The 19,647-nt window shown below is 31.7% G+C and overlaps 2 protein-coding genes across 2 annotated transcripts; both read right to left on the bottom strand.

The window, feature by feature from the left end:
* Window positions 1-1,565: 1,565 nt before the first annotated feature.
* Window positions 1,566-4,238, bottom strand: LOC132747388 (uncharacterized). Its single transcript, XM_060736759.1, has 2 exons — window positions 4,131-4,238; window positions 1,566-2,636 (listed from the first exon to the last, which is right to left on the bottom strand). Exon 2 carries the CDS (start codon window positions 2,623-2,625, stop codon window positions 1,765-1,767), a length of 861 nt encoding a protein of 286 aa, XP_060592742.1. The 5' UTR covers window positions 2,626-2,636; window positions 4,131-4,238; the 3' UTR covers window positions 1,566-1,764.
* A 2,130-nt stretch (window positions 4,239-6,368) lies between these two features.
* Window positions 6,369-13,816, bottom strand: LOC132747391 (ovomucoid-like). Its single transcript, XM_060736763.1, has 6 exons — window positions 13,676-13,816; window positions 13,033-13,176; window positions 9,649-9,831; window positions 7,358-7,464; window positions 6,713-6,902; window positions 6,369-6,488 (listed from the first exon to the last, which is right to left on the bottom strand). The coding sequence occupies exons 1-6, from the start codon at window positions 13,689-13,691 to the stop codon at window positions 6,421-6,423; spliced, it is 708 nt and encodes a 235-aa protein (XP_060592746.1). The 5' UTR covers window positions 13,692-13,816; the 3' UTR covers window positions 6,369-6,420.
* Window positions 13,817-19,647: the final 5,831 nt, after the last annotated feature.

Raw genomic sequence — 19,647 nt, 5'->3', positions numbered from 1 at the left:
AAGTGTTTACGAAAAGTTCAGTAAAATCTAAATTTGTTATATTTTCATTATTTTGGAAACAAATGCAAACAACCGGTAAGGAGCAATTAGATAATTCGGTCTCATTGAAGTGTGAAATTTAAGTTTTTATTAATTTATTTCGACTCTGTAGACATTCTTTCACTCACATTTTATTATATTTGGCCCTAATGAAGTTTATTTTGTTGTTTACAAAAGAGACAGCATTTCGTATATGCATAGAGATAGATGAAGAAGTGTTGCGCGTTGAGTGTAATGCATGTTGTATGTAACGGTATACCGTTATAAAACCTAATCACGAAGGTGGCGCATCTTTGCTTCCGAAGATTTGATATCTGGAGATGTGTGATGTCAACTGATCGAGGGCATCGACGAAGTTTGGACACCACTATGTCCATTGAAAAAAACATACTTCCGTTGTCGACAAGTACTGCTACGAACACATGTTTTTTATGAGAAGATGCATGTCAAATGACTTATAGATATTGGGTCATACTACCATAATGCTTTTGTTTGTTTGTTTGTTTCATTTTACGCCTTTTCCCAACAGTATTTCAGTTATATAGGCGGGTGGTTTCCTAACCATTGTTCCTGGAGAGTTACACCAGTACTAGACTACCTTCCTCCGCGCAAAACTACCAAGGCATCTCCCGGGGATCGAACCCACGCCAGAGAGGTAACTGGATTAGGAGTCATCGACTCTAACCACTCGACCACGGAGGCGGTCCACCATAATGCATTGCGCATGTAATGGAAGTATGTGCTATGACAGCGCGGTAATGTAACACCACGAAATGATTCCCAAAAGGTAAAACGACAACATTGAATGTCGATTCAGATTGACAGACTTCTCTTGGGGTTGGAGTTTGTATGAATATGCTTGAACGATTGTTGGCTGTTCAATGGTTATGAGATAAGAAATTCTAGCATCGCTTGTGGGAATTTTCTATTCTGAAGCTAATTTCTTTGATGCTAATTGAAAGAAAATCGATAAACAGATGTTGAAAAAACATTGAGCAGATACTTATGTTCACGAAGTTATTTGTTTTATTGTCACACATGACGTAATATAAACATTCCTTTCTTATTATTAACAATATCGTATACATGTACTTTTAAAATTTGTCCAGCGGCTACTTAAACATTAACCTTTACGTAATGTGCTCGAATGCTCAGTCTATTGGAAATCGTGTGTTAGAATGTTAGTTATTGCATGTTTAAGCTCTTTACATGCTTTACCGGAAAACAAAGGAAAGCATTTTGATATATACAAGCTTATTGCTTTATATGTTATGTTCGTCATACGATACAGTAAATACATCAACATGCAATGATATGAGTTCAAACATGACAATTTAATTAGCTTCTATAGATTCCAAATCAAAACAAATGTATTGGACTTTCTCAGACAGTTAGATACAATCTGGGAAATTTTTTAGTTCAAAATAAGTGTCCATGTGAGTTATGGCTGCTTTTGAATTAATTTGAAAGAATACGTAGCAACGATATTTCCATGTTTATCAAAACAGTTCACAACAAAGGTTGACTAAAGTACAATTTTTTTATTTGATAAAAGTATTTCTCACATGCTACATATGAACGCATTTCTTTCCTGGAATAAAGCTTTTTAACTTAGATATGGAAACAATTTCGTTAACTATACACCTTAAGCTGGTCAATGTTGTAAAATATTAAGCTGTATTAAGTTATAAAAAATAAAGTTATGTTGAATAAAGAAGTCTCTTCTCACTCGTAATCAGATATAACACCTCTTAGGTTGACCCATTTCCATGACGCCCAACATCCTTTTCCGCAACAAGATCCGAGCAAACCTTTGCATGCTTTACGCATCGCTGATCTCACAAGGACAGCATTTCTTATTGGCTGTGCACACCGTTTGCTTCTTTTGATTGGACAAATGTTGACGTATGGGGACAGCCATTCTTCACTGTCGTCCATGTTTATATTATCATATTTTCGTAATTGGTACTTCCGTCTACGTCTTGACCGCTGTCGTTTTGCTTTGATTTTACATATCAAAACATCAATTTCAGCGTATTTATCTTGTATTTCTTGTTCTATCGCAAGTCTATCATCTTGGATGCATTTTTCAGTGTCATACAAAGCAAGAGAATGTTTGGATAGTTCCTTCCTCTGGCTGAGTCCTGGTTCCTTGTCTGCAACTGCGCTAAAAGATTCTGCAACATTGCCTTCAGCACCAAATGTGTTAGTTATGTCAGTAAATTTAAAGTCCTTTGTGAGCCAAGTGAAATCTGGCATGTCGTCTATTGGTATCAATTCGTCTTTATTTTGATAATTGTAGTCACCAGTACTTTTATTATTATTTACATCTCTCGGGGTGATATCTGTACAACTACCTTTATCTAAATTAACGCCCGTCTCCGCTAATAGTAAATCTTCTAATTTTGAACAATTAAGGTGTCGGGGGTTTTCGTGCTTCTTGTGCTTTTGTTTAAGACTTTCATTTTGTTGCTGTGAACGATTTCCAATTTCCAAGTTACTCAAGTCTGCGAACGTTGATTTTCCGATAAGGTCTACCAGTCTGTAATTCTGTAAATTTTCATTTTTTGCCACATCTACACTCATTTTATCTCGGCCTGGAACAAAAAGAAGACAAAAATCAAATCATGTGGTTTACTTATAATATAAAATAAGAATATAGATAATAATGAATTATTTTTTTAGACAGAAGTAAAACGGAGACCTAAATAGAGTGGTGGTTGACAAAATGAGAAGGGACGTCCCCGAGAGATATAGAATATTGAATGACGATAGGTTCAATACTGAATATATTAAACGAGTTGAAAAAAATATATTTTACTCTATGCAAGCCTCTGGCAATGAATTTAATAATGAAACTACACGAATAAAATAATTATGTTTATCAAGGACTATTTACAGTGAAAATTAATTACATTTTTATTGACGCGCATACTGACAGTATAGTGTAACGCTGATATTTAGCGCGTCTTTACGCTATGTCGATATAACTTCAATGACGTCACGTTAAAATACGTATACTCAATTTCGTTTTAAAGAATTTGTAAAAGCGGCATATGTATGTGATAAAATATTAAATTATTACATCCTTTTAAAATCTAATGATGGAACTTCTGGCAATTTTGTTCGATAACTACTGCAATAAAACCAAGAATATTGTTGACATATTAAAAAATAAAAGAAAAATAAAAAATGAAATGTTTTTCCTTTCAAAGCGAATAGAAAGGTCACAAAAGTTCGTATGAAAAATTGAATAATTACTGATAAAAATAATTAACTGACTCATCATGTCATTTTTACAAAAAAAAGAACGAATTTTTAAAAAAACATCCTAAAACTATAATTTCAAAATGGCCGTTAATAAACAAAAACCTGTTACCAACTTTTCTTTCTAGATTTAGATCTACAATGAACTATTCCATATACCATATTATTCTACAGTTTTTGTTTAACAATTTATAAATGTGTTAATTTTTTCAATTCTTCATTATTACAACTATGATTTTTTATATCAAGTTTGTTTTATCAATTCATATATCAAAAGTCTATTGTTTGAATTAGCTCTCTGTTCAGTTACAGCATAGACATTGAAGATGAATATCATTTTATTCTTATATGTAAGAAATACAATGCTTTATTATTTGTGCTATAAAGATAAGACTTACTGTATTCTGTTATAAGTTAGTTAAACTAAAAGCTTCACACATTTTAATAAATTCTTATTGTATGAATTAATATTAACTTACTGCAGTAATCTTATAAATGAAAGTTCTTCATTAAATTTAAGACTAAACTAGTAGATCTATTACTTATGTCCGAAAAAAAAATAAGTATTCTGTACTGTTCTGTTCTCAAAAACTGTTTTTCTATTGTAAGTTAATAGTTTATCTCACCGTAAACAATTCAATATAATTATGGCGTTAGTTTGCACATGTAAAATATTTTGTTAGAATTACGAAAATTTAAGAGCTACAGTAGATTTAAATTAAGATAACCAATACAGTGTGTCTCTAATCCAAATAAATCTTACATCTTATAAAATTTACTTATATAAAAAAGTGAAAGAAATATATATGTGTGATAAAGGTTACCTTTTATATTTTTGATCCATTTTCGACAAATTATCTATATAATATAGCAATTCAAAACGTTGTAATGTTGTTTCCGGAAATGACGTCACGTTAAACACAACGTCCCGCTTTTTGAATGCCGACAGTAGAACAAAAGTATATCATTAAAGACCCATTATGATCCATTAATAGAGGATATTTAAGCGTGTATTTTCCTATAAATTCAGGATTTTTTTCATCGAGTGGTATTACAATAAACATTTCATGGAATATGATAATTTTCATACCACAAGATGAAAAGAAATTTTGTATTTGATAGAAAAATCTTGAAATTTTTGTTTAATATATACATCTTTTTTGACATTACAATTTGAAAGACCCCCTTAAAGTTTGTGTTTTGACTGAATTTAGAAGAAAAGAAAAACGACATGATACCAAAATGAATACGGAATATATATAGTGAAAAAAATGTTTTTACAGTAAAAATATGAAATATGAGAATACTCATTTTATATCATCAATATTTCTCAATATTTCATTTATAGGTATATAATAAATCTAGAGGATATTCAGGTTTTTTCTATAAATACAGTACAATGTATTTATTTTCATCGAGTGGTATGAAAATAAATATTTCATGAGTGGCGGTAGTCACGAGTGAAAAATCATAGTTTTCATACCACAAGATGAAAATAAATCCTGTATTTGTAGAAAAAAACTTGAAGTTTATGTTAATTATATACATTTTCTCTTCTTTGACATCAGAATTTGAATGACTTTCGCTTAAATTTTGTACATTGGCTGTACAATATTATAGCAGAAAGTTGTCCGGCAAGACAACAGTGAAATACGGAAAATTAGTTTCACTGCTGTGAAAATATTTTTACAGTGAAAATACGGAAAATGAAAATATGTATTTCTTTTCATCAATATTTCATTTATAAGTATAAAATAAATGCTTTAAATTTCATTTTTCAAAAGCATTTTCACTTTTGTTGTCCTGTTTTATCTTCTAAAAAGTTGCTCATAGGTCCTTTACCTGAATCAGCCCTGGTTCTGTTTCTATTTGACAATAAGTAAAAATATAGTGATTTAATATTTTGAATGGAAGTCAAATTATATCTCTTTATATGACAAATAATTTCACATTCAGCGCTTTTTTCTTCAGGCGATTAACATCTAAAATTCTCTGATGGTTAACCATTTTGAACTGTTATAAAACTCAGCCTTTTCTAAAGCATAAAAATGTATTCATTTCTGAAGTAGCGTGCCTTTAAGGACTCGAATAAAAATAATTCCCAAACGTTATTCAACACAGCATTGAAACCTTTGATGAAAATTATTAGGTAGTGATACATTATGGCGACTAAAACCTGGGACAAGTCAAAGTATTTATTATCATAAACATATATACATGTTTTTCGCCACACATAATTGGCGGTTAGATTAACAAAAGTAATATAATATTGAAAAGTATGAAAATATATAATTCATTTCATTTTCATGTTTTAACAAAAGATGGGCAGTTTTAGGTACACATAAACACATACAACACAAGTCATGGCATATTTAACATATCTAATCATATACAGCATAAATATGAAAAATAGTTTAAAGAAATACATATTTTATTATACAACAACACTCTCGTTTCTCTTCTTTAAAGCCAGATAGACAAACTTTGCAAGTTTTACTTTAACAGATCTTTTGGGTGTTGACATAAGCTTATTGAATTTATTCATATAAGGCCATGTGTAATAATAATTATCTAAAAGAGTTAAACGTAATTCTCTATAAAAAGGACATATTAACAAAAAATGATACTCTGATTCAACTTGATTCATATTACATCTTCGACATAATCTTTCGCTTCTACTAACTTCTTCAATCTCTAAGTTGTGTGATGAACATCTAAATCTCGCTAGTGTTTTCATATGTGCCTCGACATTAACAGTATTTAAATAACTAGCTTGAATAAAGTTAAACTTAAATTCTCTATAATAATCTAATTTAGAAGATGAGTCTAATTCAGATAACCATTGTTGTAAATATTGATCATGGATTCTTTGAATAATTAATTTAACATTCATTTCAGATATTCTATCACAATTCCACAGGAAAGAAAAACCAAAGTCATCTAATAACGTTTTTACATTACATAACCAACTATTTAACAATGTATTATTTCGTCCCTGGGACAAAAGCTGTATATTTTCGGTCCCAGCTAAAACTAAGTTTCAAAATGAAACAAACGCTTAATAATATAATCATGGAATATTTTATTTCAACAATGGATACAAGAATATCGGAGTTATCCGACAAGCATATTGTGCTGGCATTTCCCTGTATGCTGGATATAAGTGACCAAATTTGTACTTGCTGAAATACGAGTAACATAGATAATATGAATTATATATTTAGCCATAAAACAGTTTTTATGCATATCATATTAAATTGTATAACATGGGTAATGTATTTTAATGTTTATTTTTATGCAGGTGTGCTTTACGGTTTACAATGTATATTTAGTTAAAAGTGACGTCTTACAACAATAAATCACACCTGTTTATTTTCTAATGGTATTTTATATAAATTATACATACTGACAATTCCTTCTTTAGAAAGTTGCTGACAATAGTGGCAAGCATCATAAGATGTGCGACCATTCAACAAGCATATAGTAGAACTGTGGTTTGCAGTGTGAGGGGGACAATGATAGTTTAAGTGAGGCATAGTTCCGTTCTCTAGCGCCAATCCCACAGAGTTATCTATTGCATACTGGGAGCAATCCAGCTGTAAATTTTCACCAAAGAAATGTAAAAATCCCTATTCAAAGCAGAATGTTAACGTAAAATGTCCAAAATAGTTCAATATGTAAAATATTCTGAAAGTTTTTTTGTTCCATAATACGTGACAGCATTTAATTACCTGACCAATTTTATATCACAGATATCATGTCACGACTCAATAATCAACAGAGAGCTTTTACTGTGATTCTTGTAACTATGTTTTTATTAGACATGAAATATTTTTTTCAAAGAGCAATAAAGCAATGTTTCCGGTTGAAATCAATAGTAATTCTCCGCAATTCATAGTAATTGCGTTGTGCTAAAAGTATATGATAAAAATATACGTCACGTGATTTCGCAAATAAAAAAGGATGATAAGTGTATATAAAGATTATAAAAACAGGTGAGTTAAGTTTGTAAAGAAAAACTATTTATATAGTAAGAAATAATGGCATATACCTTTGTTGCTGTGCTCAGATCATACACGCATGCGCCGGTGTGCAATACACGTACAGGTACATGCGTGTGGTGGCGACACTTAGAAACCATAAATTCACATATACTGTCTGAAAACCAAAATTTGGCGTTCAATCATTTCAAACGTTATAAGACCGAGTAAAAGTAATAATTTGATTCATGTAAAGTAGGTTATGTGTTGACTAAAATAGTGTAGCTCTTTAATAATTTTAAGATGTATACTAATAAGTCAACAAGTGCGACACATTCTCCATACATTCTCTACGAACTTTATGAAATCCCTGAGTTTTTACAGACATCTTACACGCCTACTATATAACAGTCAATTATAGAATGTGTTAGGTAGCCTACTATATAATTTATATATACATATATGTTACTGAATTGTAAAATGATATTAATTAAACTAAAAGATTTGCGCAATATTTTCTATTAATTTTCTATTTAATAGAACTTGAATGAATGTAAAATATATTTACTGTAAATGGATACAGTACGAGTTTTTCTATACAGACGTAAGAAGACAGTTTGCTCGGATAAACAACAAATTGGCCAAGGCGACGCAAGTACATTTGAACTTAGAAAATTCTACAGTTTACATTATGATTCTCACGAGAATTAAAGTTAAGCATAAGACAAATTCAACGTTAAATGGTACTATTTGATTCGTATACAAAATGAGAAGGGACATTTCCCAGAAATATTTTTTTATTCTAATGATGAAACTTGTGGCAATTTGTCCAATAACCACTGCACTTGCGCAAGGATATTGTTGACAATATAAAAATAAATTTACTGATCAACGTAAATTGGTTGTATAGCAGATCTTCCTTTATAGACCAATTCACTTTAAGATCTGGAGGCCATGTAGAGATAGGAGAACCAGCCATAAATGGATTGTCTAGTCCATATCGTGACTGTATTGTTATATGTATACCGCGTAGTGGGGTGACCATTAGCTTGTGTCATGTAGGCATAATTGCTTAAAAGGTATGTAAATAATAAAATAAGTAGTAAAGATTAAGTATTTAGGCATTAAGGAAACATTTCTGTACCTTATTGATATAAATGGGAAGTTATATTAGCTTTCACAACAAAAAAGTATAACTGTAGATAATTCCGCCACCCTTGAGGGAGTTTCCATATTGACATAATATTATACATGTAGGAAGAATTAAAACTGCTTAATAGTTTTTTCTTTGAATTAGGCATGTTGTTAGAATATGATGACTGAAATATTTCAAGCAAAAAAATTATAATGTCACTTTTTCGTTTTTGAGTTATCTGCCCCTGAATTGGACTTTTTTAAAATGGCATGTTTTTTTAAAGAATCTAAGTCCCTTTATTCAAACAGAAAAATTGTATCAGGAATAATTCATAGAATTGCATAATATTGTGTACTGTCATCACAATTAAAAGAGTTATTTGTATTAGCTATCTTATAAAGAAATTCTAAGTTTTGCCTACATGTCCATATAAAAACTCCCGAAACATCTTTAATCTTAAATACAGGTTTATGGTCTTTGTTCTTTAACGCTTCTTCCTCATTTTGTTTTTCTCTTAAGCCATGCAGGTATTTATTTATGCAATAAACGTTGAACTTGAAATTCTGCTGAAAAATCTACATAAAATTGATGCAGTATAACAGGATGGGTGATCACGTGATTTTTGCTTTACAGTATAATTGCGGAAGCGCCCATAAATGTTTGATTCATTTATGTAGATAATGTTCAATGCAGTTAATAAACAATTGATCAAATCTCTTGTTCTTTTCCACTTAGGCACAATGTTATCGCATTGAAAAATGTGTGCAATCATAACGGGAAAAAGAGCCACGTTGTATTGGTAAGTTCTGATATTGGATAATGACAGAAAAAATATACTGAAAAAATAGCAAAATACCAATTTGTGGTGAAACAAAGATACCGTAAACGGATGTCGCCCACCCAGTATGAGTAATGTTTAAACATATAGTCATAAAAGCTGTAAAATGTTCTTGTTTATCATATTACAAAGAGATTATTCCCTGCATTCATAAAAGGGTATAAAGCTTTATATCTGCTAAAAATATTGTTTGAATTTTGAAAAATTGTACAATATAAATTCGCTTATTAATTTCCTAAAGAGCAAGCGATAAATGCACAGAACATTCTATATAACAGCAGCTGCTTCAAGAATTGACCATGTAATTATGGAAACAACATAACTTTAATGTTTATAAGATTTTATGAAAACATTTGATAAGATATAGTTTAATACCCTTTAAAACTTACCATAAGTTAAATTGTTCGAAGCACAAATCTTATTTACATCATTGCTTACACATTTGATATTTGGATCGTTCACCACGTCACACGTGCTGTTTAAATTTATACAGTCTCCATAGCTGTATATATTCAACGTGTCACCTCTTTTCTCGGCTATACAAAGTGCTCTATCATATGTGCACATGGAGTCTAAAATAAAGATATCCTACCTAAAGTATAATCCACTACACACCACATTGATACTTAACAAAGAAGTACAATTACTGTATAATCTGATCATTTTAATGAAATATTAAAGTAAAGAAAATGCACCGGTTTATGTAAGAAAAACAACAGCTAATCATCCCGTTTATGTACCACCTACGTTTTCTGCTAAAAAAACGTTCATCCTCTTGTATAGGATATCGACCGAGTACGAGGTCTTTCTATTTAGGAAAGACCTGTTCACGAATTTCATGTGACACCGAGAGCGCGTAGCGCTCGAGGTGTTTCATGAAATTCGTGACCAGGTCTTTCCTAAACAGAAAGATCGATGTACGAGGCCGATATCCAACTTACACACCGTTAAAACTGTATTGGCTTGAGCAATGGCTGATCCGAAGCATTTGATGAAATGCACAAATATTATTTTTAACACAAAGCATATACAGGTAAGCTTTTATCAACGTTCTGCTTAAATACAAGATATATTTTGCATTTAAATTTGCTGTCCCCTTTAAAATCAAAAATCAAAAAAGCTAAATGTGCAATTTGCCAATAATAAAGTGAATAGATCTGTCATAGAAGGTGTGTTAAGGAATGAATAATTATGTTGATAGTATTTCGTATCAGACAATGCAGATTCTAGGACATTTGCCTCCCAGACAGTTGCCCCCGGGACGTTTGCCCCCTTTTTGCCGTTGTGATTTGTCTCTTGTCATCTCGTGTATAGATTTTTTGTATGCCAATGGAAACATTTTAGTTTCATTTATTTATGGATGCTGTTTTGACTTTCACAAATTTGCGCGAGAGTTTTTGTGCATTTAAGCACAATGAAATTTCGACAATAGGCGATGAATTATGGTAGCACACAATTCAACAATAAAGCATTTTTTTTAAAACAGGGAGGAGGCAAATGACCGCCCCTTCCAAAGATATGAGGGGGCAAATGACAGCCACTGCAAAAGGGGGGCAAACTTCCGAGGGGGCAACTGTCCGAAGGGCAATGTGTGGATACCCAGCAGACCACGAAAGACTTAAATATGTATTTTGTTGGCAAATGTGAGATACATGAACCGAAACTATTTTTATGTAGCAGATTATAAAGTGTTCTAGAATAAAATATGATCGTTCATCATAAAATGTTTTAAACTAAATCACTTATAACTTTATTCACATTTTTAAATCGTAATGAGTATGCTGTGATTTCTGCTATATAGTTTCATAAATATGAACTTGTACCGTCCATTTTGTTATATTACGAACTTAATGACAATTAATATTACTTTAAAAAATGACGCGATTATTAAATAAATGTTAAATGTGCCCTAACTTTGATATGATATCCATTATTTTTATTCAAAGATTTAATATAGGGATGCTTGAATAATTGCTTAGTTAAAAGGGTTTTAATTTTTGATTGCATTTTATGTTTTCTTTGTCTGCGCATAGGCAGGTCTATTTTTTCACGTGTATTTCATGACCGGGTCTGTCTGACTAGAACAGACCTGTGCACGTGCAAAAAATAGACCTCATAACGGACTCTATTTTGTTTAAACAGGTCTATCCGAAAAATATAGACCTGTCACAAACAATAGAGGAGGTGTGTAAAAATATATAGCCAACAATAATTAACAAACTAACAACTGGCTTCAAAATGTTTTTTATCCAAAGTGTCTAGGAAATATCGGGAATTTGTACAAAATTGGTGGGGGTTGGGAAGGAAATACGTCGTACCAACACAGTATAGATCATATGGCGACTCTTCAGCTTAACTGGTGGAGGAATACTTCAGGTGCGCTTCCGTGCGTTATTTTAGGCACGAACTAACACTTGAGTAGAACCACAGACGTTCCGTTAGCTTGCTCGAAGTAAAGCTTCCTCAAAGTCCATGTCGCGATATGAAACTTTAGCGGTGACGGTCAAGTGGTTTGAAGTCAACGACCTTAATCACTTGGCCTAGAACTAGTGATATACCTGTCTTGTGTGATACATTAGTCAAAAGATAATCGTCTATGTCACATTGTTATAAACAATGATGGAACTTAAAGACAAAACATCATCACCACCACCATCAACAAAATAATTAATACCAAAAATTTATTCATTAAGACGATCATCATCCTCATCATCATCATCATGAGAAGAAGCAGCAAGACAACTACATCATCAGGGCCAATATATTTAATTTCCCGGTCATCACCATCGTCCTCATCATCATCATGACTACCATTACCTACTCATTATTATCATATATATATAATTTATTATCGTGATAGTCATCATCATTATCACGAAAAGTATGCCTATCATCATCAAGATCTTCCACTGTAGCAAGCCAATCATCACCATCATAATTTTATAGTCAGTAGCACCGTTGTTGTCATCATTATCTTAACAAACAAGTGAAACAACCGTATCATGGTATGATCATCATCATGCCGACCAGATTCGCGGTCACTATCATCATGTCGACCAGATTCGCGGTCACTATCATCATGTCGACCAGATTCGCGGTCACTATCATCATGTCGACCAGATTCGCGGTCACTATCATCATGTCGACCAGATTCGCGGTCACTATCATCATGCCGACTAGATTCGCGGTCAATGGCGGTCAATATCATTATGGTCACAACCAGTAACAACACAATCCTTCTCATCATCACAACCAGCATCACGATCATAATCATCAAGAAAACATTATTATTACGATGACCGTCAACAACAACATCCAGTTGATTAGCATCGTCACATTCACCTATTATAAACATAGTAAGCTGTTTTGTTTGTTTCTTGTTGATTACGATGCACGTCAAAATGACAGTGGTGATGGTGATTATAATGATAGTGTTGATCAGTTGCTAGTTTCGATGATGATGATGATGATGATGAAAGAAGCAGAAATGATGAAGTAGTAATGACGATGATGGTGGTGATAATGTTTCTTGTTGATCGTGATAATGATGAAAGTTCTGATCAGGGGCTGGTAGCATGTTGATAAGAATCGTTGACGATGATGATGATGATGATGATGATGATGACGCGTGTCATTTTCGAGCGAATTTATCATCCGTGTGATATACTCAATGAACTTTTTTAGTCGTGTTGTATATTCGATCTGATAAACACGGCTTCAAAAAAGTTTCCTCCTATACCGTATACAACATATATCATCATAACATATATTACCGTATAGTATTCCATCTGTACCACATATTTTCACATTGTACATGTCACTTTCACATATCCGGTCACATGAGTCTCTACGTGAATCATACTTTTGGTTGCTGGCTCGAGTAACAGCAATATAAAAGCTGAGAACCAGGGATACGACTTGAAAACAAAACTAATGAAAATTGGTATGTATTTATAGTTTACAACAGCATTGTGACATATGTATAAATACTGAAAAAATATATATCTAATATACATACTGTACATAAAATTTACGAATGCTTATTCAAATGTGCAAGTCAACTCCATATTTATTTATTGTCGACATAGGTACATAAAACACTAAATAAATGTGGAAGATAGTAAATATACTAAGTTAAAAAGACTGTCACCTATCTTAGCGATCGGTTATCATGAAAAATGTCGTAAAAAAGTATCTTCACAGATAAATAAAAACATTAAAACGTTCTTGGATCAATATTCTCCTAGTTTAGAAATGAAATCATCCATCATAGAGAAACACAATATTTAGCCTTTTAAACATTAATACTGAGGTTTATTACTATTCTATAATATATGTTTTATATTTTTGATGTTAGATCTATATTTCAAAGAAAATTATTAGATGTTTTAATAGTTAAACAATTTAGGAGCTTACATGTCACTTTGTTCATGCTGCCGTATTATTTCGACTGAGGTTATTAGAGTGTATACATAGTCCAAATATTGGTTTATCTCGGTGTCACATGTTCTACTATTATTTATACAACCGTAATGTGACATATTTCATGATTTTCAATTTATCGAAATAGTAACAAAGGTGATAGCATAGAGTACGCAGGGTTAAAAACTAAACACGTTATTTTAAATTCTAAAAGTAATCTAGAACATTCGTTATATACGACATTAATACAAATATTATATCATCCTGTTCAGTGGTTATGGTTCATATAGATCAAACTTTGTTCAGCATTATGATTCATAGAAATGGATCATACTTTATTAAATGGTTATTGTTGAATTAAATGTACTATACTCTAATCAGTGGTTATGGTTTATTTAAATTGATCATAGTTTTTCCAGTGGTTATGGTTCATCTGAATGTATTATACTTTGTTCAGTGGTTATGGTTTATTTAAGACCAATGTTCAGTGATGTCATCAGGTGAAATGTGAAACATTTATTATAAATTGTATTCAATATCATTTACTTTTGATATATCTAGTTTGTTAGTTTTGAACCTTGTTTCTAGTACTGATAAAACTTAATCAAAAATTTATATACCGATAATTGTAAGTGGCACATTTACTTCCTGCTTATCTATGCATAAGTTCAGCAGTACTTCCGACAAGTTCATGAGAAAATGATAGCACTTAATGTTACAATATGTATCTGACATGGAGTTCAAGACAACCGATAATGAAGAGGTCTTGGACGTAATAAAGATCATTGAAAATAAATACATGTTACGCAAGCTCATAAATAAGTCAAACAAACAGAAAAAAACTGTTATAAAGCAAAATAAACAAACAAGTGATCTTTTTTTCAAAGTAAATAATCAAGAGGTATTTCATATCCAAGGCGTTTTATTCAACATTTAAATGTTCGACAAACACGAAACAATTTGAAAGCGATCACCTTTGTACATTTTTATACACTCTTGAGAGTTTTTAAACATGTTAAATGACATTGAAACTCCACTGCAGTAATTAAATACATAAAAAATGCCACATACATGATAATGTTTGTTTGTTCTTAGTAACTTTTCATTGTAACCTAATTGATTTCTACCGTTACAAACAAAGTAGAAAGATATGACAAAAATACTTTGTGTCGATAGTCTGGTTAAGGGAATGCATACTCGTACAAGAGCATGGCATCACACAGGGGGGGGGGGGGGGAGGTTCTTTAGTACAGTGGATTTGAACAATGCGCATGTATAGTTTGATTAAAAAATTGGCGCACTGTAACACCGCACTTTGGGGTCAAACGCACTTTGGGGTCCGACCCCAAAGTGCGGTAAACTTCACAGCGCACTTTGGGGTCAAACGCACTTTGGGGTCAAAATCAAGAAATTGACCCCAAAGTGCGTTGATATGCTACATATCAACGCACTTTGGGTTTTAGAGTTCTGAAGATGTCAACTGAGTTCTGCTTAAATTCTGAGTACTGACTTATTTTCGATCTGCGACACTGAAATATTTGAGGTTGAGTTCAAGATGACGGTTGATACATATATACATCAATATTTCTAAGTGTCATTTAAATGCTGATGTAGCAGTAATAAAAATATGTGTTTGATGTTTAAGTGGTAAGTGTTTTATTCCTTTTACCACTTTAAATATCTATTGTGGCTATATTACAAACTACTATATAACTTTACTTACAAATTCGAAAAATATCCTGACAGTCATTTAGTAGATAACTTTTGGTTCTATATTGAACCCCATATTAAATATGATGGGGTGTAATAAAATGCAAATAATGTCATCTCAGTGTATTTTAATTTCTACCGAAATGACTTGTAACAAGTGAGTACTAAGAAATAAAACTAACATAAATTGAATAAAGTTACGTGACGGTTACATCAAGCCTTTTTGCACATCAGTTAATGCCTTATAGTAAATTTTGGTTTTCATCCCGTAAATCTTCATGATTTTTAAATATACTTTTATATTTCCGCAACGACATACTTTCAATTTGTGGCCATTTTGGACGCCGTCCTGAGATTGCAAAATAAACTGAGATGTAAACGTTAATTTACAGCACAGGGCAGTTTATACTGTGAATCAAAATAATCTTACATGTTATTTTGGGTATTATAATACTGCACGTTTGTAACGTCGCTTTTCATTGGATAATCGTGACGTTTATATAATTTTATATACACGGTTGTTGTCGATTCATAAATAAATCTTACTTTTTTCTCTAAAAAATGATGCTTGCTGTATTATAAATTCGTTATAAAGATTGCTGAAAGGTTATATGGCCATATATAAACGGCTGTTTGCAATATAACCCTCGCCTAGCGGCTCGGGTTATATTTACAAAAAGGCGTTTATATAGGGCCATATAACCTGTCAACAATCTTTATAACTAATAATGAAAACGTGTCTGTTTGATGAACCACCTAAAACCGCTGCCATTTTAAAATGAGACGATATGTTTTTTTTCCCGAAAATTACAAAATATACGTGATTGAAAATAATTCCTGCCATAATTGGACTTGAATTTCATTTAAATAATTATAAACTTATGATCTTGTTAGGCATGGTGAATTCTAATAATATTGCATCCATCTTGGAAGCGATCTTGAATGGCTCATTTTTTCCAGTATTAGTACGTAGTGGCAGCTTGACACAGCCTGAATTCCTTTCAATGCAAGTCTTTTTTCTACAACATAGAAAAACTATAAGTAATCAAGAAAGGTTACCTCCGTTTAATATAACTAGAAATAGAGTAAATCCAGATTTTAATGAGTCATGAAAAGGATCATATCGTATAAGGGACTGGATTTTAATTAGATGGAAATACGTATGACATGCAATTTCTACAATTATCGCTAGTTCATGAATATGTTATCTTATGTATGATTACACACAATACACATCAAGCATATCAATATATCTCTCAAGCCAATATCCTATGGGACAATTAATTGAATATAAAACATATAATTATAATTAATTGCAACCATTAGATATAACAAATTAAAATAAGCAATCGTCTGCTATTGTTAGCCAACTTAATCCATTAAGCCTACTTTGTTTTACGATTGGCATCAACTACAAGATATTATTTTAGAATATCACTATAATTCGTTCTTATTGATTGAATTTTATAACCCCAAAGTGCGGGCGTTTGTCTGATGTCAAAAAATTCATATGTACCTGTGTAACGCACTTTGGGGTCAAACTTTGACACCAAAGTGCGTAACGCACTTTGGGGTGGCACCCCAAAGTACGTTACGCACTTTGGGGTCGAACCCCAAAGTGCGTTTGACCCCAAAGTGCGGTGTTACAGCGCACACATTTTTCTGATATAATTTTATGTATGCCAACTGTCTTCCACCAGAAAATTCAACACATAGCGTTGATTCAAATCGTTTAATGTCTTACTGCTACAAAAAATGTATCTTAACCAAAATTAAGTTCTTATTGTGATTTGCGGCGGTGATGCTAACAGTAGATATTGAGGCAAATGGAGACTTTTTAGCTGGTGAAGATATTTAAAAAAGAAACAATGCTTATGACTGTCGAATTTTACAGGCTGTTATAAGTGTACGCTAACTGGTAGTAACTATGACAACATGAATTACATGAATATCTGTAAAGGTTGTCCAGTTGTGAGTTATCTTATAGTCTAACAAGATAATTTTATCTTTTTTTTCGTGTTTCATTCCTTTTCAAAATATTATTACAAGAGTTTCAAGAGTTTACTTCAGAATACATCTAGGCAGTATGCCCATGCGTACATAGTACGTATATCCACCGTGGGTAAGCAACTTTGGTCATGAGAAATACGGGAAATAAAGCATTCAAAGTTAACTTGATTCTCTAAAAGCACAGTGTACCTACATTTTTGCACGGAAATTGCATGTTCGTAATTATGCCCAATTAATATGATCATATTATATATCATACAGACGAAACTATTTAGAGAGGCCTTCTTTGAGCGATCGGCGAATTTAATGCTCGTTAATGTGATAAAGACGGTTTGGGTTAAAGCAAATATGATAAAAATTTAAAACAAAACTATTTCGGACTAGATTTTCAAAGTTCTTTGAGAATGTTAGTAATGTATCTCATTTTGAACCGCAGTCATAAAATGTTGTTTTCTGTTTTTAACCGCATAAAGTAGAATGAATATTTTTTAAGTAAATGGAAAAAAGAACAATTTACAATCTTACAGCAACATAGAATCCTTAACTTTTCTGTAAAAACTGTAATTGTTAGATCAAGAAAATTTCTACTAAGTATTAGCAGCTAATTAACTAATACATCTAATTTTCATCTTCAAAAGGACAGATGAAAAAAGTATTATCATCAAGATTTAAACTATGTGTACCTGATAACAAGACTACTTAAATGCCTAACTCGTAGATCTTCTAAAAAAACTCTTTGACCCTTAACATCAGTCGTCATGAAAGCGTCATATTACAAACAGTTCAGATCCAATCGATGTTTCTTTAGACAAAAGCAACGCATTTTTCACTCCAGCAACAAAATAAAATACAATATATATAATATATAACAACGTGTTGTGAGGTAACTATGTGTAGAACAGTTGTCAGTACAGTATACTTACGTAGATGATGTGTTGCATAATCTTACGATTTATCTTAAGTTTTTGACTTAAGATAATCGTAAGTTAAATCTTAAGTCATTTTCACAAAGACACTCGTAAGTTAAAATTTTATCTTAAGATAAAAAATTCACTTACGATAAATCTTACGATAAAAACAACCCTAGCAACGTTCATTTGATATTGAAGTGCGTGCTCTTTATTTGATTCCGGTTTTAAAATCAAGTAATAAAAAGCTTGAAATATGTATTGAACACAATCAAATTTCAATAAGTACAAAAAAATGATTCAAACTAGAGTATCTAATATATTTTCTATCTTGATTGAAAATTATTTTATCTGTACGAAATCTGCTGTGGTCATAGTTCCCTGCGGTCTGGAGACCGCAGGGTATTGGTACGCGTTTTACTTTTGAGGCATGGAGGAGCACGTGACCTGTTTTCGGTACATAGAGGAGCATGTGATCTGTAAACCGTACACGATTGGTTACTTGACCTTTTCGAAAACCTAGCTAAACACCGTTTTCCGGTACGTTACCGTTTTAGCTCTGGGGAATTACATCAAATGAAGTACATAACACAGTTACGTGATATTTCTATTTTTCTATCATTATTTAACAGTTTAAGGTGAAAAAATTGATGTTTTTGAAAGTTATCAATATTCCTTTAATATCTATTGCAAATTATTCAAAAAAATAAATTGTTTACTTTGTTTATTATTATTTTTTTTTTTTTTTGATTATTTTTATTTTTTTTTTGCTTGGAATTATTCATAAAATGGTAGGCCTATTTAAAAGAAATAATTGTTTTATGTTCGACCTTCTCCGGTCAGTTTCCAAAGACTTTCTTCTATATTGATCGATTAGTGTCAACTATATTCCTGATACAAACGTTTATTTATTCCCCTCTCACATAACAATGTTGAAAATAGTTAAATGAAATATCTTTATATCATTAAAAATGTTCCCCGCAGGAAACCATTTTACTTGTATTATTTTTACAATAGGTTTACCTCTTACATTTGGTTTGCTATTTCTAATCATGGTCATGCAACTACATAGTTCGGCTTGTTTTGGTTGAGTCTATTGTTGTGCAGCCGAAAAATGATAAAATTCATTTACAAAAAAAAAAGGAATAAATATGCATGATGATTTTCTTTTAAACACAAATATTTATATATATGATCATTTTCTAAAAGGTCATATTTTCAAAACAAAACTTGTGAAATTTCAAAAATACGTTACAAATAGTATATGTTTCAATAACAGATGTCAAATTTAAAATTATGTAACTGGAAGATTAAAATACGGCTTTTCCTCTTTGTCCA

This window comes from Ruditapes philippinarum, unplaced genomic scaffold, assembly GCF_026571515.1.
Source record: "Ruditapes philippinarum isolate M1 unplaced genomic scaffold, ASM2657151v2 ctg4138_1_1_1_1, whole genome shotgun sequence".
NCBI classification, from domain to species: domain Eukaryota; kingdom Metazoa; phylum Mollusca; class Bivalvia; order Venerida; family Veneridae; genus Ruditapes; species Ruditapes philippinarum.
The sequence above is the reverse complement of the archived record's forward strand: the minus strand, read 5'-3'. Positions and strand labels throughout refer to the sequence as shown.